The 27365-nt window shown below is 37.4% G+C and overlaps 1 protein-coding gene across 1 annotated transcript in view; it reads left to right on the top strand.

Annotated features, from left to right (window-relative positions):
* Nucleotides 1–13876: 13876 nt before the first annotated feature.
* Nucleotides 13877–27365, top strand: part of zdhhc13 (zinc finger DHHC-type palmitoyltransferase 13) — a 52163-nt gene continuing 38674 nt past the window's right edge. The window contains exons 1-5 of the mRNA XM_051922997.1: nt 13877–14020; nt 24279–24460; nt 26372–26494; nt 26675–26752; nt 27183–27327. Of these exons, the coding sequence (XP_051778957.1) occupies nt 13994–14020; nt 24279–24460; nt 26372–26494; nt 26675–26752; nt 27183–27327 (555 nt within the window). The 5' untranslated portion in view covers nt 13877–13993. The remainder of the gene's footprint in view (nt 14021–24278; nt 24461–26371; nt 26495–26674; nt 26753–27182; nt 27328–27365) is intronic.

Below are 27365 nucleotides of genomic sequence, written 5' to 3'. Positions count from 1 at the left end.
GATCATCTGTCATCTGCTGACCATTGTCATCTGACAGTGAAGAGTGGTATGTGGTTACATTTTATTTGCAGGAAATAAAATTCTCAAGAATCTGTTAAATGATAATATGGTAATGACTGTCACAAAAAGACCTGGCAGCTAAAGTCCATCACTCAGTCAGTTGAAGATCAATCTATTGCAGGTATTGGGTGTGCTAAGATGTTTCTTCTGCTGCATGCTGGGAAACTGGCAATATTAGAAGTGGTTGTAAACATAACATCATATTTATCATATTGATGTGACAGTGCAAATTCCCCTGCACCTAAAGCAATGTATTATTATTATTATTATTATTATTATTGTGTGGTATATTTGTCTGGTTGGTGGTGTGGTAGTGGTTTATGGATCTAGTGTCCTGTGTTTGGATGTGGTCTTTGTGGAGTCTGCACAGTTCTTGTCCCTATGGATTTGCCTAGTGGACATAGCAGCAGCAGCAGATAGCATAACACTAATAGTCCTGCGACAGTTAATACATTAATTTTTGCTATTCGTATGGCCAGTTTAATGGGTTAAAAAATATTGTCGTATCTAGGGCAGGCAACAAGCTGATTGCCTCATATTGGTATTTATTTTCTTGATTTATCAAAGTCATATCACCTAAGTGCAAAATAAGTTATCCTTGAGCAGCACTAAAACCAAAATAAGTCTCTACTACCTCTGTATTTAATTTGCAATTCTGCCAAGTAGCTTGCAGTGCTGACTTGCCCTAATGTAATGACAAATTTCTACAAAATAAATGTATAATGATTATCCCTACCCATTATTTCAATTTGCGGTATCTTCACTAATTTAAGCAAAGAACACAACATAACCACCCAAGTGATGGACAATGTCAGATAACAGGCAAGATAACTAGTATGGAGATCTTTTTGCGTGCCAGAAGCAAAGGTGTACAGCAGTATTTTCCAACCTTTTTTCTGTGGTGGCACACATTTTGTAATCTGAAAAATTCCAAGGCACACCGAGATTCTACAGAATTATTAAATGTCATACACGTGCTAAACTGTCCGAAGTGTCTGGACTACTGGAGACGTCGTCAAAAAGATCAGTTTGGAGATTGCCGCTCGCAGACACAGCACTGAGTGAGCACTTATATGTTCGCTGTCCCTCGGCTCTGTGATCTACTGCTTTTATGTCAGCTTCTCCAGATAGTCCTGTCCTCCTCGACAGGTCTCGACCACCTGAGGAGCACGTGTCTCTCAGGTTAGGACCCAGGGACACTACACTATTATGTCCACAGTGCACCAGTTGAAAAACACTTGTGTAGAGTATAATTATCAAGTCATTGATGATGATGAACATTTGAGGATGGTACTTGTCAGTGACGTGCGGCGAGGTTCATGGCTGGTGAGGCACTGACTCCTTCAGAGTCAGATTTACAAATATTTGAACCCCAAAGAGTAGCTCATTCAGTAATCAACTGGCAGCATGCACATAGACTACTGGTTATACTTCATATCTCATCACCATTCTTTACACACACATAGGTAAGGTACATATTTGACCTTAATTGAAATATTTAGTTGTTTTTAAAAGCTTTTAATTCTGATGCTTTAATCACTTTTAGAACAGACTGTTCAACAAAAGGATAACAAGAAAAACAAAAGAATATTTTATTTAAGGTCAAAATTTGTTTTTAAATATTGCATTGTTTTTTTCTTAGTCTGATCCCATTTTTTATAAAATTGAAAACCGTTTATGGTTTTACCTTTATTTGTAAATGAAGTCCATGCGCCTATCCTTCTCCATGAAAATCTCTGTCACTTTTTTGTAAAAGTCCTCTTTATTTTCCTTTAGTATTAAAAATCTTAATCTTCCATTTTGGCAGTCAGTCGGAACAAAAAATAAAAATAAATAGACCGCTGCAGTGCACTTGACTTTCTGATATTGCTAACTTATTGGCGCCTCTGCGTAGAAGAACAGCAGCAACGAGCACCTGTTGGGCTCTCATACGCCCCCTTCAATGCAGCACAGTACTGTCTGCCTCACCTTGTGCCTTTTCACTGTGGTTTTATGTCCGATCAGCAAGACTAAATATGTCACACATATTCATTAAAGATATTAGTCAGACTGTGGAAGGTCAGAGTGTATAATAAACATTTCTGCAAACATTACATTGGCGACAGACAGCAACAGGCACGTGGTAATTGCACGCATCAATCCAGTGTGTGAGGAAGAGCGCAGTCCGAGGTGAGGTGAGGCTCTTCACTGCCGCATCTCGCATTTCTCCTCTTGTATTTGAACAGGAAATGCGCCAGTTTAGCAATTTTGACTATCAAAATGATCACAATTATTGGAATCATACAGAAAACAAATTTATAGCACAGACCAGTGGACACATTTATTTTAGGTTATCATTATAAGTTTTTTTACTTTTCAAGAGCCTCAACTGCCTCCCCTGACCACACGTCCCTGGTACTTGCTCAGTTTTAACACAATTTTAATGTATGCCCATTTATGAGATGCTTATACTGTACTTTCAGTTACATCAGTCTTTAGCAGTGCATTCAAAATCTACAGTTGTTTTAATTGTTTAGTTTTATTTGGACACGTCAGTGTTTTGCGTACTCTGCCAATCTGAGAATTAACACAAGATTTTTTGTTACCTTTGTAGATGCTTATAATACATTGGTCTCGTTTTCGTATTGTTTTCTTTTCAGCTTAATTTAGGAAGGCATTTAAATTCAGGTGTACTTGCTCAAGTAGTATTTTGTTAAAAGTTCAGGTTTAAGAACATTGTTTAAGTTTAAGCTATGCCATTCAATTTTTTTTATTATTTTTTGTGTTGATTCTACATTAATTTTGTGATTCAGTGTATATTTACTTCATGATTTATGTATTTATTTTATGATTACTAGTTTTAAGGTTAAATGCGATTAATCACGATTAATTGCATACAATGATGCGATTAAATAGCTAATTTAATAATATAATAATGTTCTTTATTGATTCAGGCAAATTCAGGTATTATCAACAAGCACATATACTGTACATCTCATTATCATCTACTTGATAATAAAAAAATTAACTATTATAAATAAATCCAATGGGCCTAAACTCTCAGATGACAATACTTTTTCAAAGATTTCAATATATGACGTGTTAGGACAGTAGACATGTAAACTGATTTTAAGATTCAGGTAGTAAAGTGAACCAATGCTATTGAATGCCTAAAACTGTCCATCCCAGCTCAAAATTCAGGCCTCCGGTTATCTGCTCCTAATGAGTAAAGTGATATGGAAAGTGAAAGTGATAGCATACTACAACTAAAGTAGGTGGATGCCCTCTGCTTGCTGACACTTGGATACATGTCTGTTTTTTAAGAACATTTTTGCTACTACTGGTATTGAATAAAAACTGTTAGGTTACAAAGATGGAGTTGGGATAGAATATAGGGGAAAATGGAAATTATAGGGAGATTGCAAATAGCCTTTAAGTTTATGACATTAGCTCTAATCGTGAGGGTGATGTGCAAAATACCTGTCAGAGTAAATGATGAAGCACATAATGCAAAGTGTGACCATGAGGAAAAGATGCTACCAAAACCAGTGGAGATACTAATATAGAAAGGGGTTTGAAAAAGAAAGACATAAGTTCTCAATGTATTGACAATCCCGCCAAAGTCGTGGTAAACTGGTCATTTGAGTCATCTGAATTACATTCCATTACACAATCCCTAGGAAATGTGGCAGTGTAGTGGCTAAGGGCCGGTACTGGACTTTATATCACAAGACTGCAGGTCGAGTCTTCATCATCTCTGACACTGTGTGACCCTGAGCAAGTCATTTAGCTAATGTTATGTTACGAGTTTTGCTTCCTGCCTTATGTGTATTTTCTTTTTTTATTGTTGCTTTTGAATGATTATTTTTCAAGTGGTTATTGTAATTATTATACAGTATATATTTTTAATATCGTTATAGATTGTGTATATGAGCCTCAAGACGTAACTACTGAGGGACTACCCTATGCCTTTATGCTATGGTGGAGGAGATGAGTCCCTCAAAGATTCATTGATTGTTAGAGAGTTAACACAATCAAAACTATGTTCTGTTTTGATTTTCCGGTTATTTTTGATTTTTATTTGTTTTTGAATTTTGATTTTCTGGTTAAAGCATTGGACTTGTTCGCCTTTGATTGACTTTTAGACATACCCTTGTTGTATGTCTTTTGCCTTTTTCCTTGTTTGGCCATTTTTGTAGTTCTTTTGTTCATAGAAATGAATGATTCTTGGAATTGCCTTCTCAAGCCAGAGGTTTTATGATTTATCTTCTCCCTTGAATTTTGTGTATTTTTGAATATTTTTAAACTTTTAAATCCAGTGTCCCATTTTGTGCCTGTGCACGTTTGAAAGCCTGCCTCCTGAGTGTGCAGTCTGGATGCCTGGGGTAAGTCCTGCTTTGGAGTAGACTAATGAGGCCTTAGGGTCAGATCTATAAAACTTCCGTATGCACAAAAAGAGGTCCGAAATTTGCAAAGGCAACTTTTCTGGCAAAAGACAGGATTTATGAAAGAGAACTTGGGGATATTTACAGCAACTCTCATACGACTTTTCAATAAGAAATATCGGAGATAATGTTTAAGGTTTTGATATATATCCTGTTACCTTTTTTTTTTTTTTTTTTTTTTAGTATAGATATGTTTTATCTAACTGCCTTACCTTAACCTTTCTTATTTCTATTTGTATGTTTTATTTCATTCTGTCTGTTACTTGTTATTAGATGCAACTGAGAAGGCAAATTTCATGTTTTCCTGTGTAAACATGACTAAATAAAGAAACCTAACCTAACCTAACCTAACTCTATGGACCCTTCCATATGCAATGTTTCTGAGAAAGTGGGAAATGATGACACCCTTGATAAAGTAGAGAAATGCAGCCAAACCAGCTTAATGATGCATAATAGTTCATTTCAGTGAGCCATTGTCATAATGTGCGTTGATGTAATAATTAAACCTCAAAAGTGGTAAATATGATGTACAGACTATGTCCTAGTTGCCTTTAAAGAGGACAAGTGCTGCATTTTTGCCCTGAAGAACTTACTTGGTTTTTTCTGCAGTTTAATTCGGCTACTTACTCTCGCATCTCAGGATTAAAAACAAACCCCTTGTTGTCAAAAAATAGCATAAAGTAAACACTCATGTGTGATTCTGCATGCAAAAAGCTATAATTGTCATGCCCTATAGCCTATTCATAGTCTAATGGTTTGACACAACAACATGGTTTGTTTGGTGCTGCTTGAAGAGTATGCAAATGGTTATATATGCCGGGAACAAGCTTTTAGTGACTGGCAGGACTTTTTTTTTTTGCCAATGACAATGACTGGCTTATGAGCCAATTTTGGCTTCCAAGAGCCATTCTCTTGAAACAATGTGATGAATTGGGCCTGGCATTAGAAAGACAGACTGCCCAAAATTGGCTCCATCATACCCACTGTGCTAGAAACCATAAAATGACCAAAGAGGCAAAACATTCAGTTTCTGTATGGGTGTACAGGTCAACATAAAAAGGCAATTTGCAACCATGCCTGTTTTACTAATGCATTCAGTGCATTTAACTGCACTATCATCAAACTGCACTAAGGGAGCCTAGTGACAATTAAGCTGCTTTGGTTAACTGTAAGCAGTAACATTTTCTTAATGTACAAGTCATCTGTGATGCCAAGATGAGACTCACAAACATTAGGAATTAAGCTGCTTTGGTTAACTGTAAGCAGTAACATTTTCTTAATGTACAAGTCATCTGTGATGCCAAGATGAGACTCACAAACATTAGGACTGCTCCAGATTCATGCCGCATAATAAGGCATCTACAATTACAGATGCCATTTGCAGATTGAAATTAAAGAGTGTAGATTTGCTTTTTCCCCAACTTGTTGCACTCACACTGTGCTGGTGACGAGCGGCCCCCTTCTTCACCTTTTTCTTATGTATTATTATTATTGCAGACTTGGTGTGGCTGGCAGAGCTCATCGCATTCACACCAGCAGTACTATGTTGCCATTCACTATATTTGTGCTTATTGGTGACACAGTCAGCCACCAAAAATGTTCTCTGTGTGCCTCTATTTTAGAGATAAGAACTTTTATATCCCACTTTTCAAAGTTTTTGATTTTTGCCTAACTTCTCTGTTGTCACCATTTTCTCACCTTATAGGTAAATCTGTATTTTATATATCGTATGTACTAAGTTGATTAGCATGGTCTATATATTGCAATAACGACAAGGAACAAAGAAAAAGTTTTGGAGTTCCACCCTGAATACACTTCTGACACACACAAAAAAAGTTACAGTACTACAGAGATTTATTTTAGGATTGAGTCTAGCAAAGGTTTGAATGTCTACTGATAGGAATATGGTGGCTTTATAGAGAGTCAGGAGGAAGATGCATGTCTCTGAGAAAGGAAGCGGAAATGACCTTGGGGGTGGATGGGAGTTCTTGGGAGGCAGGGCCGTAAGTGCACTCTGTAGGGAGGGATTGGAAGTGTCATTAAGTGGGTTTTGTTTCTGGGGATCTGAAGAGGAAGGACGAGAGGAGTTAGTACACCCTGTCAACGCTTGGTCCGGCATTACTTCACACTTAGTCAAACCCATCGACTGCTTCCCAAGTGCACGTTGTTGTTTCAGGGAGGCAAAGGGGCAGGCACATTCATATATGCATATTTACAAGATGATTGTGATTTATAAAAGGTAAATTGCATACAAATGTGTTTAAGCCAGGTTTAATAAATCTGATTTTTTTTTTTTGCCATACACATTTTCTTGTTTTTTGATGTACTCATATTTTAACTCTCAAATCCACACAGCATTTTTGTGTATTTTGAGGTCTTCGCTTTTCACTCTAAGTGTTAAAAAACGTACATAAATACACTGATGGTGTACAGTTGTATAAATAAATAATTGTGTTTTTGTGTGCATTATGAATGATGTAGATTTGGGGAGAACCTTCCTAACATTTAACAAGATTGGTTGATGATTGGTGAATCCTTTCAGAATTGCATATATAACAGTCACTTTCCACTTTCAACAAGAAACTCCTGACCATATTAAACAAATATAAGTCAGACTTTTGTAACTTTCAGCCACTGGACCACTCATGTAATTCCTGTATACAGTAAATAAAAGGTGAATAACTTTCTTTTTGAGTGGATCAACACAGAAACACAGAAAAAATGTTGTTACATAAAAAGATTGATAGCCATTTCATAGAACTGGAGATGGTTTGGATAGTTCTACTAATGTCAACTAGTTTAGCATGCCTGGCTGATTGAGGTGGCTATAAAGAAAACTATGACTGTTTTAATTATAACATAGGAGGTCTGGGTGAATTTACCATTTTAGCCTTTTATTTGATAATTATCCCATGCAGATTTTGGAGAGAGATGGACTGTGTGCTTGCTGACCCCTTATTCTGACATCTGAGCTGATGACATGATAGGATTTGGGAGGACGTTTAGTGTGCTTTTAAAATGTTGTCAAAATTTTCGGTATAAATTTATTTCACTAATCTGATTGAGAAACCTTCTAAATGTGATGTGTTTTCACAATATTGAATTCATATAATGTTAGTGAAAAGTGTTATGAGTAAGCTGTCAGAAAGCATTTTCGCAATTGAGAGTCAGTATCACTGTGGCCTCACTGATGGCAGATGGTGATCTAAAGAAGATTGCTATTCTAAAGGCAAATGTGGCTCTGGTATAGATGTTAATTAATCTCAGAAGGGCAAAAGCAAGGAAAAACCTTATGCCAATGGTGCCCTCACTGTGTCACATTAGGAATATTCTACCATACAAAAGAAAACCGTAAAGTATGGTCATATTTACTGATATTTATGAGATAACATGTATTTAAAAAGTAATCACACATTTATATATTGTTCCAACATGTTTAAGGATTGGAGGGGCTACTAGTAAGGCGAAGGGCAGATATTTGATTATTCTTTAAATTATTTTGCACCTGCTAGTACAATACTATAATACTCATGCACTCTCCAGGCTTTAATCCTTTCCTCCAGGTTCAAAAATTCCACTTGAGGAGCCATTGCTTTAGTTTTTTTAGAACAATCTAGACGAGAACAGGCCACTCAGCCCAACAAAGCTCGCCACTCCAATCCACTTATTTCTTCCGAAAAAACATCAAATCGAGTCCCTAAAGTCTTACTGCCTACCACACTACTTGGTAGCTTATTCCAAGTGTCTATCGTTCTTTGTGTAAAGAAAAACTTCCTAATTGTGTGAAATTTACCCTTAACAAGTTTCCAACTGTGTCCCTGTGTTCTTGATGAACTCATTTTAAAATAACAGTCTCAATCCACTGTATTAATTCCCTTCATAATTTTAAAGACTTCAGTCATGTCACCTCTTAATCTTCTTTTGCTTAAACTGAAAAGGATCAGCTCTTTTAATCTTTCCTCATAATTCAACCCCTGTAGCCCTGGAATCAGCCTAGTCGCTTTTCTGTGGACCTTTTCTAGCGCTGCTATGTCCTTTTTTTGTATCCTGGAGACCAAAACTGCACACAGTACTCAAGATGAGGCCTCACCAGTGCTTTATAAAGCTTGAGCATAACCTCCTTGGACTTGTACACTACACATCGTGTTATATAACCTAACATTCTGTTTGCCTTCTTAATGGCTTCTGAACACTGTCGGGAAGTCGATAGCTTATAGTCCACTGTGACTCCTAAATCCTTCTCATAAGGTGTACTCTTGATTTTCTGACTGCCCATTTTGTATTCAAACCTAACATTTTTACTTCATATGGATGGATGTGTAATACTTTACATTTACTGACATTAAATTTCATCTGCCATAAATCTGCCCAAGCCTGTATGCTATCCAAGTGCTTCTGTAATGATATAATGGACTCCAAATAATCTGCTAATCCACCTATCTTGGTATCATCTGCAAACTTAACCAGCTTGTTACTTATATTCTTATATAAATCATTTATCTATATTAAAAATAGCAGTGGCCCTAACACTGACCCCTGTGGAACATCACTCTTAACATCGGCCAGTTCTGATGAGGTTCCTCTCATCATCATCCTCTGCTTCCTGTGTCTGAGCCAATTCAGCACCCATCTACAAACATCACTCTAAACTCCCACTTCTTTTAATTTGATGCCAAACCCCCCATGTGGCACCTTAACAAATGCTTTCTGAAAGTCAAGGTAAATAATATCATATGCTCCATTTTGATCATACTCTTTTGTTGCTTCTTCATTGAATGCCACAGCATGTTAGTAAAACATGACGTCTCTTGTCTGAGCCCATGCTTACTGTTCAGTAAAACTCCTGTCCTTGCCAGGTGTTGCTCAATGTTATCCTTAATAATTCCTTCCATTAATTTTCCTGTGATGCATATTAAGATTACTGGCCTATAGTTGTTTGGATCTGCCCTTTCACCCTTTTTATATAATGGGATGAAATTTTCCATTTCCCAGTCCTTTGTAATCTCCCAAGAGTTCAGTAGTTTTGCTATGCATGTGGTATGGAAAGTGAAGTCCAGCTGAATTATATGCAGTCACTGATCCCACCATAATCTTAGCTTCCATGCTGGTTTCAGTTGTGGAAAAGTTAGCCTCCATGTCCACTTCATCTGTAAAGCCATCTAAGAGTGCAGAGGGAGCCCCTGGGACACAGCCTTCAATTGGATTACATTCTGAGAATCAGTTTTGCCATATTGGTGTTTACATTGTGGTGGACGGCTGGGGATCTTGTCCAGGCGGGACGCCTGTAAGATGAGAAGACCGGGAGAGAGGCAATACCTCCCCCAGGACACGTTAGGGCACATGGGCAATTTTGGAGACATGGATTGCAGCACTTACGCCACACCAGGAAATGCTGCTGGAGGAGAATCCGGGCACACCTGGAGTGCTTTCGGGTGCTCATGCAGCACTTCCGTCACACCAGGAAGTGCTACAGGAAGATCATCTAGGAGCACCTGGAGCACTTCTGGGGACAATATAAAAGGGGCCGCATCACTCTATTCTGGGAGATGGAGTTGGGAGTTGGAGGAAAGAGCTTGCAAAGGGAGGAGTAGAGGCAGCAGAAGGAGAGAAAGAAAATAGAGAAGAAGAAAGGACTGAGTTATTATGGTGATTGGAGTACTGTGTAAGGTGCTGTGTGCTGAATTGGAAAACACGAAATAAAAAGCGTGAGTTTTGTAAGTGTGCCTCTTGTGTCTGTCTGTGTATGGTTGAGTGGCTGCTAGGCCCTCTAGAGTTGTCACAGCATTCTGAGAGGTATTTTCTGCTCAAGCATAGGTGGCCTTTCCAAATCTGTGGTGTCTACTATTGTGTTGGTTAAGAGGAGAACTGCACTACAAGGTTATTTTTACTGGCCAGGCTGAGGGAGTTTTCTGATTGACAAATCCAGTAGAGATTTCCCTTGCACCACCTTATTAATTATTCTATCTCTTGCTCACATAAGGGCATTGCAGTGAGATTTTAGGCCTCCACCTAAGATATATTTATGTCAATTGCCTACTCAGGAAGCCCAGATTACAGCAACTGTTTTAGGCATAAAGTGTAATGGAGTTTTTTTCTTTATAAGAAGTTCTAAATACTATTGTATAGTAATGAAAAGCACCATCTTATCATCTTCAGTCCATTGGACTGGTATATCTATAGACTTTGACTTATGTTGTTTGTCTTTGTGGGTGAAAAATAACAGGGATACATTACTGGCAGTCTTTTAATATAATAGCTTACACAAGAAATATTGATTCACATACAGAATTTATACAATTCTGAGTTCCTTTTGGGCTGAAGATCATTTGTTGTGTTTGTATTTTACTTGATACTGACTCACAAGAAAGGTTCCATTCTATAAATGACAATATGTCCGGTTATTAATATGGGGTGGTTCTAAACCATTTCAGATATGGGGACCAGACTGAGGCCAGTTGTTCTATTGGAAGGATAGATGCATTTGATTTTAATGTTCTGTATTTATTATTCCCACCATATTACAGACAATAAGAAGCAAAAGACAATTATGAAAACCAGTGAATATTTTGTTAATACAATGTTTTTTTAACACTGACAGACCTGTACATTGAAACCTGGAGACACAAGAGGGGAGCCAGGACTGGGGAGAACAAAATGTGGAGGGTTTGGATGCAAAACAATGGATTGACAATTTGAGAATGCTAAGGGGATTTTTAAATACTTATAGCAATGTCTGTTTACAAGGCTGTCTCACAAAAATGCAACCTTGGGCTATATTATTAGGCTTTATTTATTTTTGTATTTAGCATTTCTCTAAAGAAAAAATAAACACTCACATTAGGATCAGGTAATCAAATTATTGTTTAAACTATGAATATCCTATAGCTCTGAGTTTATACTGCACGCCTAACAGGTAAGTACTGCATATGATATTGGTGACAATCTAGTTACTGTATAATCTTACCAAGGCAGCTCCATAAACATACATTTTATTTAGGTTAGTGAAATAAATTGACAAGCTTAATATAGTCACATAATTCAATAAAAATGAAGTAGAATGATTATGTTTAAACATTTACCCATGATTCTTACTTACTGTATTCTCACTGATCTATGCAATCTATACAGTAAATGGATGACCTCAGAGAGTTTTTCCAGTGATAAACAGGCAATGCAGGACTTTTTTTAGAGTGCCAAAAACATGTGACAAAGATGGTGGGCGGTAAACAACAGAAGATGAAATTTGCCAAATTTGAATGTAAGCCCATTTAGGAAATGATTATGGTCTGAATTAAATCAGCCTTTGGCAATGCATTCAAGAGCTACAGTCCTGTTGCCATTTAGGTGGTTTCATTTTATTTTGCCACAACTGTGTGTCCTGTGCTATGCCAGTTTGAGGATTATTATTATTATTATCAAAATTGTTGTTCTTGTTGTGTTTGGATTATTACCTGTGTTGTTGCCTATGCCCAACACATTCTTTTGGCACCCATGAAAACAAAGCTACACCTGAAGAAAACAAAGAAATAAGAAAATAAAGAGAAGCTAAGAGCAGTGCATTTTGGGATTTGAAAGAAAAACTATAATAGGCTTGTGTAGATCATCAGATGTTAAGACCAAACATCTTAAGTATGCAAAAATAATAGAAAACAAGGTATAAGCATGTTATTGGGAATTGGACAGTTGTATTAACTCAGAGTATTTGTATGCCTGTACTGTTTAAAACAGCAAATTTTACCTCTGCAGGCTCCCACCTAGTTCGCCTAGATCAGGGGTGGCGAACTCCAGGCCCAGAGTGCCTCAGTGGCTGCAGGTTTTCATTCTTACCATCTTCTTAATTAGTGACCAGTTTTTGCTGCTGATTACTTCTTTTAATTAACTTGACTCAGGCCCCATAGTTGTTTCTTTTTCTTTAATTAGCAGCCAAACAATAATGAGACACAAAACAAGCCACCACATGACCAGCTCCCCTGTGCCCATCACACAATATCTGAAATTAAAGAGAGGTGATGGTCTTGGTAAGGTTGATCTCTCAGGTCACCAAAGCATTTTGACGGTGCTCTTAGAAAGAACAGAAAAACAACAGTTTTCGAAATGTGTGCTGTGGCAGAATGAGAGCAGCAATAAGCCATGGAATTAAATAACGGGTTTAATTAACAGCAAGAATTGGCTTCTCATTAAGAAAGTGATTGGAGTGAAATTGGTTGGAGTTTGAAACCCCAGTTTAGCTAGTCATCTGTTAGCTCATTTCACATCTCATTTCTGCTTGGCTGTCATTTAATGAAGAAAGGAATCAATTCAGAGGGCTGAACTCTTCTAACAGGGCTATTAAAGTGATGGGGAAAAAGTTAATCAGCAGTGAAAACTGGTCACTGATTAGGAAAAGGGTTGGAATGAAAACCTGCAGCCACTGTGGCACTCCAGGCCTGGAGTTCGCCACCCCTGGCCTAGATGGTAGCGCTGGCCCTGACCACTACCAATAACTTTGAAACAATCAATGCACACCAAGGTCCCCAGGGTCCTGCCATAACCCAGCCGTTAATCTAATCGTGTCTGTATATACTGTCACTGGGCCATCACATTCTGCTGTTGCAATAGAAGCCCCTGCTCCTGAGACTGGACTTATTTTGAGCACCTGCTAGATTTCTTCTGTCCCCTGCCAGCTTTAACTGCAGTTGCAGTGTCCTTAGAATAAAATGGCTTGAGCATTCCAGTCAAGGCTTGTAATATGGAGAAATGACTATGTACCCTGGCAAGTTGACTGAAGGCACAGTCTTTTCTTTGGGAAGGGAGTGGTCAGTGCAGGTAGTGTGCTTGTGCTAGCAGGGTGGTTGTATGGAGGCCCCTGCTATTTGACCCCCCTAATTGGAAAATTGTGGTTCTGTTTAAAATAAACTTTTATTTTCTCTATTCTACCTTTTTATGTATAGAGATATACATAAGAGAGTTTAAATATATAAAAGGCATCAGTGGTACAATGGCCTTTTTTCCGGTTTTATTCTTTCACCCACTCATACAATGCCAGTTTCAAGTGTACAACTAACCCAACACGCACATCTTTAGGACGTAGGAGGAAGATCAGCACAGGGAGAACGTGAGAAGTAGCAGTGTCTGGGCTGAGATTCGTACCCAATCTGCTGGCATTCTAAGGCTTTAGTGCCAGCCATCACGGTGATATGCAGACTTTGTCATTGTGATAATCAGGGAATATATCGTTTTTAATAAGGAAGGAAAAGGCCAGAAGCTATTACGTTGGTCTTTTCATAAAGTATTCAAGCTGTGGCGGCTGGCTTCAGAAGCGTCATTCCGCAACGCCTCGTCAAATAATTGACGTCCGCTGAGCCAATCACGTTAAAGCTTTTGGAAGCCGGGCTCAAGGAGAGATCCAATGGGAGGTCAGAGTCACTGCATCAGCGTAACCAGGAAGTTCAGTTACTGTCAGGGTGAGGACACATACTTAGACGAAAAACCAGGCGTCAAAATCAGGAAATAAAAGTAAAAGGCGCACGATGGACTGGAAGGAAGACGCCTGTGATGTGAGTTACAGCAATTTTTTGTTATACGTGGTATCAGTACGGTATGCTCAGCATGTGGATTCCGTGTGAGGTGTTGGATAGCCGTTGATCAAAACTTAACTTTTAATTTTTTCGGCGGTTGGGTTGGGAGCTATAGTATGGCCATCAAATGTCTAAGGGAACCCCTAGCTAATGAGCAACGTGACTGATGTAATGACAGAATATCGGAAGTGGCGAGTCATTCATTTGGAAAGAGCTATTCTCGGCCGGCGGCATGGTGTTGGCAGCGGGCAGCTCGCTTTTCCGGACTGGATCTCCATGGCTACAGAGGTGGGATGGTGACCCTCTGGAGAAGCACACTTTTACTGTCACTGTTCCTAAAATATTAATAAAGCAAAAAAAAAAAAAAGACAGCATGTCTTGGGTTTCGTTTTCGACAGTGACTAGTATTACTGAAAATAAAAAATTGTAAACCGCAGCAGTTGTTTTCACTATTGTCGGCAGTCTTTATAAATAAATCAAAAGTCATTTTGTGTACCTGTGCACCGTTTATGCATGTTTTATGAATAATTAAAACTTTTTGTAAAATGCAGTAAACGTCACAGGTGCAGAAGCCATTTTTTATAATGGAAATTGTCCCAAGATTAACGTCCAGCAGCTACAAATTTCTTAGCAACCAGTGCCATAAGTTACAGGAAAATATACTTTTGTCACTAAACATTACTAAACACTAAACATTACTGTGTACTAGTGCACCTTAGTAAGTCCTACACAACATTTTTGGCAACCACTTTTAACACCTTGAAATGATTAAGGAGAAACAATCAGCATTCTTCAGCATCATCAGTTCTGGTAAGATGCAGTGAATTACCTAGATAGGTCTGATTACATGTTCATTTCCTATATTGGTAATTGGCTGTACATAGATAGATATGCTTTATTTGTGCTCATGGGGAAATTAAAACTGCAGAAGCTCAAGAAAAGAATTATGATCCCCAAACACACATAAGAACATCTGGTTTGGATAATAGAGAGCTGCTGCTGTCAGTAAGTGTATTTACCTACACACACAAAACTAGGACAAGGGGAGAAATCCCAGGTTAAAGCAGAAAACCTAGTTTCTTAAAAACTCTTGTTTACATGTGCAAGTCCTCTTATGGAGTTATCCATTGGCAAGACGCTCTGATGTCATTAAACTGCAAAAAAGAGTCAAATGTTCTCATCGGCCACTATGAATCTGAAAACAAGCATGAAGCCCGTGTCTCCCAAGCAGTGTGGCAAACATTACTTTTAAAAGTAACATAGTTACATTGCTCACTGCTTACAAAAGAAAGTAACTAAGTATGTTATATAGTTACTTATTATAATATTTTTGTGTGAAAAACTGCACACTTAACTGGCCACCATTTATTAAATCCTAAGCCGTATATGAACCATCATGACACTCACCAGAAACACATTCAAAATGTGAAAGTTTTCCTGTGTTTTATAAATACTTCTTGTGCTGTGCAATAAATCACTTTCATCCCCTTTTTACATCCCCGACCTGAACCACCAATGATTTGCAGTATAAACACTGGCCACTGCGTCATACTGTTTCAACATATACAGTATATAAAAAATAACTGGATGAAAACTAAGCTAACACTTTATTAATGTGTTTCTGTTACTGGATTGCATGCTGCACACTCTTGTAAGTTTGCTGTGTGATTGTGCCCAGCAAAGGAGCAGCGTACTGGTATCCATCTGGGATAATAACTGTGCAGATATTTTTATTTCAATAAAATAAGCATTGCATTAGGTTATTTGTTACTATAAAAAGTAACAAATATTACCACAGTGTGCTAAGAAGTGTCCTGGGGTCTTTTTCTGCCTGCTGCCATCAGGCAATTCAATGCTTCTTCCCAACACCACAAACTAAATGCTTTTGTAATTTCTGCAAAATATACATTATCCATCCATTATCCAACCCGCAAGGCAGGAAACAGACCCCAGGCAGGGTACCAGCCCACTGCAGGGCATACACACCCACACACCAAGCACACACTAGGGACAATTTCAGATCGCCAATGCACCTAACCTGCATGTCTTTGGACTGTGGGAGGAAACCGGAGCACCCAGAGGAAACCCACACAGACACGGGGAGAACATGCAAACTCCACGCAGGGTGGACCTGGGAAGTGAACCCGGGTCTCCTAACTGTGAGGCAGCAGCGCTACCACTGCGTATTTAAATTTGCCCTTGGGATTAATAAAGTTAATCCATTCTATCAAGTTTAATTACTTCTAACATGTTACCCTACTGCTTCCAAGATTGTGCTGCTGAACTCAGTACTGTACATTCAGCTCATCAACATAAATCTACAGATTTCTGAAATACTGAAACAGATTATTTCTAGCAGGAGAAAGAATAATGCGATCAGATGAGCATTTGCCTCAGGAAATTGATGTCTGTGGGTGCTTCCACTGTTTTCCCCTGGTGGTTGCTGGAAGCTAACACATGGACAGGATAACAGGGTGCAAGAGACATGGACTGACTACAAAATCCTTAACTGTAACACGACTAAAGGTTTACATGACCATATGACTGAGTTACTCATCATGAAATGAGTTCTCAGAGACCAATATCCCAATTTCTCTAATCGGAATAAGTGTATACAGTACATGTTATTTTTGAAACTGGGTTTCTGTGAATAACCAGGTTATTAAAAGCCATGTAAATGGACTCAGTAACAGCCATTTAGGGGACATTAAGATGGTCAGACCTGTCCAGATGTACCATAGGCTTTCATTCCATCCATCCATTTTCCAATCCACTGAATCCAAACACAGGGTCACGGGGGTCTGCTGGACCCAATCCCAGCCAACACAGGGCACAAGGCAGGGAACCAGTCCCGGGCAGGGTGCCAGCCCACCGCAGGCTTTCATTCAAAGACATTAACATTTGAGTATAGCAGGTTCAGCCTGTTGTGTCCACTAAAGCAACATGCCATTAGAAGTTTGTTCCATCCAAAGTTCCCTAGTTGAAGTTGCCAACAGTCAGAATGACTCACTTGTACAGTATTGATATTAGAGTGAATATTAATGGAATAAATATGAGAAAGGAGATAAACACTTTAGACAATAATTAGTCACCCTGTAATTACTGCACCATAAACCCATTTAAGGTGGCAAGGAAGGGGCTTTTCACAAGGAGTTTATATCCCGATGTTCATGGCACAGTTCATTTTTTATGCCATTTCCTCGCTTTCCATTGTCTTCTCAATATTTGCATCCCAGCGGAAGTCATGCAGTAGTTTGGAGGGTTTCTAGGTGAATATTGCATTTCATTTCATGTACCTTGTGCCAGTCTTAATTGTAAGTTGCAAGATACAGTATAAATGAATAAGCAGTAGAAAGGATCTTACCATTCTTTCACATTCCTTTGCAGACATTTCAGTTAACAATATTTCACACTCCCAGAAAATTAAATTTTCCTTGTGCTGTAACTACATCCAGTTGCATGCCTGGACTGAAATTGTGCATGTTGTGTGTTAAAAGTAAAATCTCTTGAGCAGAAATGTAGTATAAGGTGTTGCCATGGGGAGTGTTCATTTACAAAACCTTTCACAAGGCAGACAGATGCGTTCCTCATACTTAGTATCGAGCATCTAGCATTTAACTAATAAATAGAAACGACATATTAGCCCAGTGTAATCAATAATGTTAAACTTGGCTTATAGTGTTTTTTGTTGCTTTTTTTACATTACCCATATGGTGTTAAATTAACACTTGTAAATATGAATATGCACAAATACATAGTAATACATATAAAGTGGTGGATTTTACACACTTTTCTAGTTTTAAATTCCCATTAATTTAAGTGATAGGATCCTAACTGTGAATGTAGCCATTTAGCACTGGCATTGCATATCGCGTGCTTTAGGATTGTGCTAAATTAAGCCTTTTTTCAGGGTAGATATTTCCATGTCTGTCAGATACTTTGGGATTTATAATTCTAATCCCTTAACATATTTGCATGAGACTAGATTACATCGTGATAAACTGACAGTGATTATGTATACTACATTGTTAGCCCATAATAATATACTCTTTATAACTTAGTTTGAAAGTGATGTTTTATGTCAGAAAATATGTATTTAACTTTTCGTGGATCAGTGCAAAGGTTTTTCAGAATATGACAAGAATTTATTAATATTATTCAAAAACAAGTCTGGTTGGCTCCTTGGTATTTTTCTTTAAAAAGAGCCTTCCACATTAGGTAAGGGTGTGGTTTTAAGTGTGGAATATGATTTAATGTTTTAAAATCTCTCTTGGAAATAGAGCAGTGATTTTAGTTTTATCGATCCGTGTTACATATATTGTTAAGTGATTTTTATAGCATTTTGTGTCTGATTGCCTGGAATAAACTGTTTTACTGTAATGTATATTTTTTTCAAGTTTTAAAACTTATATATTATAGAACCATTGTTCCCAGAAGATGACGTGTGGGATAAAGGTGATGAGCCATATGCATTTTTGGGCTATTTTGACTGTGACAGTCAATCCAAATGCTTATGAACTCTGCCCTTTCTCTTTCTTTCCATTGGTACTCTTTGTTGGTATGAAGAATGCTAGATTTATGCTAGTTTTATGGTAGATGTAACGGGACCCATGTCTTTCAAAAAGTTCTACTTTTACCTCATAAACCCAGAATTAATCCCAAACGTTCTGGCGGTAATCAAGGTGTTTTAGGCAAATGTTAGATGAGCCTTTATGTTCCTAGTGTTTAGTGCTAGTTTTCACCTTGCAGTTCTTCCATGGATACCATTTTTCCCCAGTGTCTTTCTAATGGGGGAATCATTAACACAGACATTAACTGAGTTGAGACAGGCCTGCAGTTCCTTAGATTGTTGTCTGGGTCCTTCTGTGCCTTCCCCGCTGGATTTTCTATGCACTCTTGGAGTAATTTTGCAAGGGTGGTCACTTTTGGGCAAATTTGCCCCTGTTCCAGGTTTTCTTCATTTGGAGATAATGGATCTCATAGTGGCTCACTGAAATTCCCACGGTTTTAGAGTTTGCTTGGTAAACCTTTCCTGACTGATATATTTCAATAACCTTCTTTGTCAGGTCTTCTGGAATTTCTTTTGTTGAGACCTTCAAACCAGCCTCAAATTGCTGGAAAGGTTCTATTGAAATTATGTTTAGATTCAGTAGATCTGGCAGCAGTCAAGATTGAGTATTTCTGATCAGATTTAACCTATTATTATTTAAATTTGGTTTCACATGTGTGATATTGGTATTGATGAATGTTTTTCCTTCAATAAATCAAATCATCATTTAAAAACTGTATTGTGTTTACTCAGGTTGACTTTTACCTTATACTAACTTTATTTAGAGATCAGAAATGATAAATGTTGTAAATAAACTAAAATAGTTGAAATCAGAAAGGGTCAAATACTGTTTTTACGTCTCTATATCTGGGAAAGACTACAGAGTACTTTCTTTAGTTGCTAAGGTCTCAACATGGAACAAAGAAACGTTACTGATTTGTAAAGTGTTTAAAATAAATGCAACGTGGGAACTACAATTGCCTTATAAGGAACTGCATTGGACCTCTGTTAAGGAGCAAAAAGTGTATGATTTGAAAAAATCCAATACAACAGATAGTCCTGTACTTTTTATTTTACTTGGCAATCTTTCAATATTAGTGTAAATTTAAATTCAGTGGAAGAATACGTTTATTAAATAAACATTACAAAAACAATAGAGTCTATCATTTTCAGTGCCTTGCAGCTAATGAAACCTTGAATATTTTCTAGACATCTTAAACCAGTGCTCAAAACAGATGTAGTTGCTGATGTTCCGCTGTGTCTACAATTTATTTTCTACTGCATGCTCTCAAATTAGGATCTTGTATTAGATACAGAATAGTGAATCTTTTATAGATTAAAAGTTGGTAAATGAATTGGTACTTGCTAGGTTAGCAAGACATTTTGTGATTTGTTTTTGCTCTCTTGAACACACCTTATTGAACTATTTCAATTATCATGCAAGCGTATAGGTGTCAGGACTTCCCAAGATTCAGATAAGAAACATCCACTGCAGATATGGCAGCTCAACTTGCTGTGAGCAAGGTGAAAAATATTAATCCAAAATGACATAGATTTCTCCTGAGAAACTGGCCAAGATGCAGCCAAAGGAATAGGTCAGGTAGGGTTGGGGACCATGCACTGGTACAGAGCGTTGCTGCACCCACTACACAACGAAACAGCTCGGGATCCTGGTTTGCAACCCAGGCAGACACGCGATCCCGACCTACCCTCCAGAAATTATCATCTATCTGCTGTACCCAAGTGTTACCTGGGCATCCCCTTGGCCTGGTCCAGGGCTTTTCATGGAGGGAAGCCCTCGGGATCCCCATCCCTGGAACAGGCAAAACCATCAGAGAGCCAGTGGGGTCAGGCCTGTTGGGGATCAGAACTGGTGTGGTGCTGAGGTGTCGTCTGCTGCACTGCAGCACTCGGATCCCAATTTGAGGCGGCCATCCAGGTAGGTGTGTGGAATAAGGTAATAGTTAGAAGAATAATTGTGAACAGGCAAGAGGGTTTACAAATGCAAGACTGATTTTTAGAGTTTTTATCTAAAGCCTGGATACTCATCATATAGTGCCAACTTTTTACATAATATAATTGTCACATGCAGTTAAAACACATGACCATTAAATGAAGCCCATCAAAATGATGTCACAAACTAACTAAGCAATGAAAAATAATAACAAATACTGTAATCTTCAGGCAAGATGTAAGAAGGGGCCTAAGTTGCCTTGAAAGCTTGCATATTGTAATTGTTTTAGTTAGCCAATTAAAGGTGTTATTCTTCTTGACTTCTCACTACTTCCATAATGGCTAACACGGTACAACACCCTAGTACTCTAAACTTCTGGAAATGCTCTTTGTTCAACTTAGTCTTATCTGAACTTTCAGAGTTGTGGCTCAATGGATTATCTGGCCCCAGTACTGAGGTGTGGCAGTCCACTATGTGCTCACTTGGGAGCTGGTTGACCAGTGGTCTGCATTGTATCCACAGTCTTTATTTAACTTTTGATCTTTTCAAAACGGAAGAGTTGTTGTGTCTCAATATGCAGATTTTAAGAGAAGGAACAGCACAAAAAAGGACTAGTTAAACTATTGTTAAACACCAAAATACAGAGTGCAAAAAAGTGATGGTACAAGGAGAACATAAGGACTATAATCAGCATAATGACACAAAAATAACATTTACATTTATTTGCTTGGCAGATGCTTTTATCCAAAGTGACTTACTAAGAAAAATAACTATGAAAAGAATTTCAGTAGAGCTGCATTGATTGGTTTTCTTCTGGCTAATTGTGATTGCCAATTTATTAGTATTCCCTAATCCATAGACCAAATCCAGTTGTGATACAATTCAGTTCATTGAGCAATTATTGAAATCACTTTTGACTGGTATGAGCACCCCTTAAAGAGAATTTTCAACATTTTCTATCTTCTCTTTCATGCAGGAGCTATGAAAAAAAATCAGGGTGCAAAATGATCCACACATTTTCAATAAAAATATAAATTCATATAAATCATTGACGTCACTGGTCTATTATTATGGTGTGGAAAGAATTCAAAAACCCAAGAATCAGTGTGGCAGTTGAACAAAATCTGGTTTTGCATAGATTAGTCCAAGCCACCACTTCACAGAGTGCCAAGCAGGAAACAGCTTCTAAAGTGCAGGCACATTACCAAGAACTGTTGCACAAAATTATGTGACATCAGTACTGTTTATTTATTATCAGTACAGTAAATTACTTCAGTATAAAAGGAAATCTACAAAATTACTAAAACAGTTCTTAACATGATTCAGTCATCATTAATTTTCATGAGTGTAATTTCCAAGAAAATCGAAATCCACAAATATCGGATAACCACCACCAACTGTGCATGCTAAAGCAACGATGTAAAATAGTATGAAAATATTACATGTGATATCAACTATGGCGCAGTGGCAAACACTGTCCTTCACTCCCATATATACTCTTGCAAAGTTCCTACTTAATAAAACATTAAAAGCTCTTATTATTATTGGAAATCTTACTTCATTAAATTTCTCAAATGCTACGAATAGGTCAGGTCGGGTTGGGGAGCATTCACAGGTACAGTGTGTTGCTGCACCCACCACATGACAAAACAGTGTGTTGTTGTTGAGGACCCGAACAGCTACTCATACATAATGAAAATTCTCTATACAAATTAAAAATCTTTCCTCTTGTCTAAGCTGTTCTGCTGTGATTATCCATTTATGCTATAGGCATAAGTGTTAAATGCATTAGATTAGCAGGGTCAGTTTATGGGATTTACTGTACATATTCTCATTGCATATGTATGGGTTATAATAGTTTCTTATCATTTTGATTGTTTTTCAGTGTGGTCAAATGCTATCCAGTTATGCATTTAGGTCACCGTCTTCACAGCTTTTGGCTCATCAGCAGAAAAACTGTTGCGATTTTGCTTTTACTACTGACTCTAATTGTAGTAGCCAGAGTACATGGCATTTCCCAGTTATATTTGTAGAATGATATTAAGGAAAAAAAGCAAAGGTTTATGTGTTTTATAAATGTTGACCCTATTGTTAGTTGTCATCCACACTGCCTCTCTATCAATGTCTCTGCTGTTGTGAGTTGAGAATGCATTTTTTTTGGCTCTAATTGAAATCCAGAATTGCTGTAATTCCTTGCTGGGTTGTAAACATGAATGCTGACATGTCTGATTCATCCTCTTACTTCAAGGTGATCAGTGTGTAATGCTTAAATTATGAAAAAAATGTTAAAGCAGGAGTTAAACAACAACCCTTTGATTCTCTTTTGTTTTGCACTGCACTTCCACTATCAATCAAGCCTCATCCAACAGCCCCCTGCAAAAGCTCATAATACTCCTTTTTATATTATAGTAGAGAGAAACAACACACTGCATTTCCTGGGTAAGTAACGCTAACCTCTGATCATTTTGTTTGTTAGTCTAGCTTCAGTCTGTTCAGATGTTGCACTTGTTTTGAGCCAGCAGGTGGTCTAGAATGGGAAAAAAAACACTGGGACCCTCAGTGTCAAAATTATGAGTTTCAAAGTAGTTTATCTTATCCGTTTGGTGCTCGTTAGCAACTAAGCAAAATTTGGTCCAGATCGATCGAAGGATGTAGGATTGTACAGGGAACAAACAGACAGACACTTTTTATATACATAGATTAATGTCAATTCCAGACTTATTTATGCCATATTTACAGCCAACAGATGGGAAGAAATGCCCTGTTTTTGACACATTCAGAAGTGACACTTTTTCTTTATCTGCAGGCGCACTTGCATTAGAACTTTGAAAACATGTAAATTGTTTCCACACTGCAGACCTTATTCCATTTGGTTTGCTGGCAGAAGTGCACTGCGTGTTCATGTCTATTAATTTTTTATCCACCCAAATCACAAAACCAGCTAGGGAGTGGCAAGTTATGTTTCAATTTGCTGATTGCACATTTTGAGCAATAACTGGCTAGTTCTCATCTGTTGCCAATCAGGTGGTGCAGCTCTAGATTTGAGGTGTGTGAGCTGAGAGAGGCCGATTTCTAGTAAAGGGGTGTGGTCAACAGAGAAACTATGACACAGCACCTCACAATTAAATAAAATGTGTCCTTGATTTTTCTGACCCTTTGCAATCATTAATCTTCACAAGTAACTGAACTTATAAATGTGCAATGGTGATTCAATCACCCATCCATTTTCTAACTTAATTTCCAGTTAAAAGTTATGTGAGTAGAAATGTTTTTTTATTTTCAAAACCCACTTTTTCAGTATGGGCTCACAGGAGTGTCTCTTGCCTGGTTAGGAAAATAAATGGATGGGTGTAGGAGTCTCTTGGAAACATCGGGTGCAAAGCAGGTACCAACCCTGAATGGAAATATTAGTAGAGTAATATTCATATCTTGCACAATCAATGAACCAGGTACCTAGAGGAAAACCACACAGACACAGACAGAAAGTGCAAACTCTTCCAAGCCTACCACCTGGAGCCGTAAGGCAGAATTGTTAACCACTGCACCAAGAAGCCACCAACTTGAATTCAAATCAGTGGCTTTAAAAAATTAATACATTTTCCTTTCCTAGCAATCTGAAAATAATTTTTAAAATACATTTGGAAATCAGTTTAGAATGCTTTATCTGTATATTTGCTTATTTTGTTCAGCAAAAATTTACATAATCACAATAGTTGTTTTCATTTTCATAACAGTGGAACTCACATGGGCATAAGCATGGACACGGACACGGACATGGACATGGACATGCACATGGAAGTGGATTCTTTGCACAGAGTGGACAAATGGATCAAATGAATAATGACCTCACCCAGCAGTCAGACAGCATGACATTTATGGAAGACTGTAAGAACTGGGATATAGTTAAAGCTACACAGTATGTTATTCTTTCTATTTTTTAAATAGTTACTTGCGTTTCTGTAATTTCAATATATCGAGAATTGTTCCTTAATGACTTCAGTGTTTTAAGATAAATTTGAAACATATACAGCAGAATTGTTTTATTGGGAATTGACAAAATTCAAACTTTTTTATCCTCACCTTTCCCATGCAGTGCTCCTGTTAAGTAACTTATCATGTGTGCATTTTACTTTTTGACTTGGTAAATGAAAGCCTAGGTAAATGAATAAATACCATTGTGTGAACGCTGAGAGCATAGGCTAGTAAAATATACAAACAATATTATGAAAACTGAAAGTTAAAAGAAATTAAAATATCAAGTTGTCCTCCTTTGTTTTATCTTTTTTGAAGCCATAACAACATAGGACAATGCAAAGAGGTGATCATGCTGTTATCAAATTCTATCTAGCACTTTTTTGGGAGATTGTTGGGGCACATTCGTTTTTCCAGTTGAATCATTTCCTTTGAAAATTCCATGTTTTTTGGTCCCTCGATAACATTGACTAAAGACGCCACATTAATACTGTTGCATTTAAACCCCAATAGATCTCAGCCATTTTAGTTATAATCATCATTACACTACAAATCCAGTCATCAACTGTGCAAAAAGTGCTTTCATTTTCAGTGCCTGTACTTTAAAATAAAATGTGGAAAAAGGCAACTTTCTTTGTCTGCCCTAACCTAACGTATCCCTGCTTGCCCACCTACATTTTTATTTTTCCCTGAATTAACCAAATAATGTTTTATAATATAGGATTTACATTGAACTCTGATTTATTGTAGGCATAAGTTCGTCATTATTAAGATGTTTTATTATTTTTCAAAATGGACATTGTAACAGCGTGCAAGCAATATCTGTTTACTGGCTTGCTTTTTGCATTGTTTAGTTGTTTAGTCTTCTTTAGGCAGAGCGTGGTAATCATGCATGATATATAAGAGGCCTGTGAAATAAAGAAATTCTTTGCCATTCTTTGTGTTAAAGTGACTAGTTTGGTATTGAGTATGATTCTTGTTTTTCACCTGAAAAAATATCAGTAAGCAAGATAACTGCCCAGCAGACTATAGGATTTGGACAAAAAGACAAAATAAATGTAGAAAGAACCCATAAAAAAATGTCTAAAACAGTAATCCTTACCCCTGTCTGTGTCTTCATGAGAGTTTAATAATGTAATAAAGATTCTGCAGTCTGAGAAAACATTATTTTTGTTCACTGATATATTAAAATTGTGTGTGTGGCAGTGTTTGTTTTGGGGGTAAGAGAAGTAGACATTATAAAGGTTGGGGCTCCAACTGGGAGACCCTGTTTAATCTGAAATTTTAATTAAAAGAAACCAGGGCAATAAGAACACTGCAAAAGAAATAGACTGGAGCTGGGCTGGTTGTTGAATAGAATTTAGTCACAGAAAGAGCCTTCCACACTCTGCAGCACCTGATGGTCAGTTGAACCCACTATCTGGGAGTACTGTACAGCAGTTTCAGTCTTCCTTGCCGGAAGGGGTGGAGCCAGACACAGAACAGAAGTGACGCTAGCCCACGGGTCCTTCTGGTGATTCTCATTCTAGAGAGGGAAATGGAAATTGCATGAATAACTGTTCCACTCCCCTCCGTAAGCCTCCATAAGAGACATACAATGCTTTCATGTTTGACAATGTGTATGTAAAACTTCTTCAACAGTTTGAGGAAAGCACAACGTATTTAAAAAACAGATGATAAACAATAAGCATTAGAGCATAATACTAAGGTGTGAATGTTTATTATATAGGCATAAAAAGGCAAAAGAATACCACATAATCTAGCCTTTCATTTAGTTTTAGTCTAATAAGTGTCAATATTGTAATCAATACGAAGTGCAAATATTTGTGATATGAAATTCTTCATTTGTTTATAGATACGGGATAATTGACAGATGTAAAGAACTCGTGGAGGCAGGTTATGATGTCAGGCAACCGGATAAAGAAAATGTTACTCTCCTCCACTGGGCATCTATTAACAACAGAAAGGAACTTGTCAAGTAAGCTTCTTAATTCCCTTTGCTTATTTATATATTTTTGGTACTTTGAATAAATGTTCAATACTTGTGATAACATTTTCACTGATTTCTTATTATGCTTTAATTTTTGCATGCTTTTACTAATATACAGGAAGAATTTATTTTTATTTGTGATTTTTTTTTTGTTACATTCATAAATAGGTACTATATTTCTAAAGGCGCAATTATTGACCAACTTGGTGGAGATTTAAATTCAACTCCCCTTCACTGGGCTATAAGGTAAAACTTACTCTGACATGTTAACATACTATTATCTATGCTGAATTCTAGTATAGTGTGTATCTTTTTATAGTAGTTCTTATGTCATTACCCATAATATTTAAATACTTTGATCATACCGAAAACTTCAATTTTAGAAGCAGAGATTCTTGTACAGTATTGCTGTTGAGATAAAATGATGGTCAGCTGAATTCCTTTATAAAACATAGTAAGTTTTATTTTTTACACAAGTATTCTGTTCTTGATACCTCTATCCAAATTGCAATGAGTAACTTTGTCAATTTCTAAAATAATGCTAATGTGTTGTGAATAACATTGTTTTATAAATACTGCAGTAGTTGAATGGTATAATTTGTTTTATGAAAGTATGCATTTCCCATGTTCACCTGTGACCTTCCTTCTTCTTTTACAATTTACTTCTTCCATTAAGACAAGGACATTTGCCCATGGTTATAATGCTAATGAAATTCGGAGCTGATCCAACTCTTCTAGATGGTGAAGGATATAGTGGTCTGCACCTTGCAGTCCAGTTTCAGCATATGCCAATTTTAGCTTACCTTCTTTCAAAAGGACAGGTAAAAATTGCTCACTTTAAATTTCACTTGTATCTATA

Source organism: Erpetoichthys calabaricus, chromosome 2, assembly GCF_900747795.2.
Source record: "Erpetoichthys calabaricus chromosome 2, fErpCal1.3, whole genome shotgun sequence".
Taxonomy (NCBI): Eukaryota; Metazoa; Chordata; class Cladistia; order Polypteriformes; family Polypteridae; genus Erpetoichthys; species Erpetoichthys calabaricus.
The sequence above is the reverse complement of the archived record's forward strand: the minus strand, read 5'-3'. Positions and strand labels throughout refer to the sequence as shown.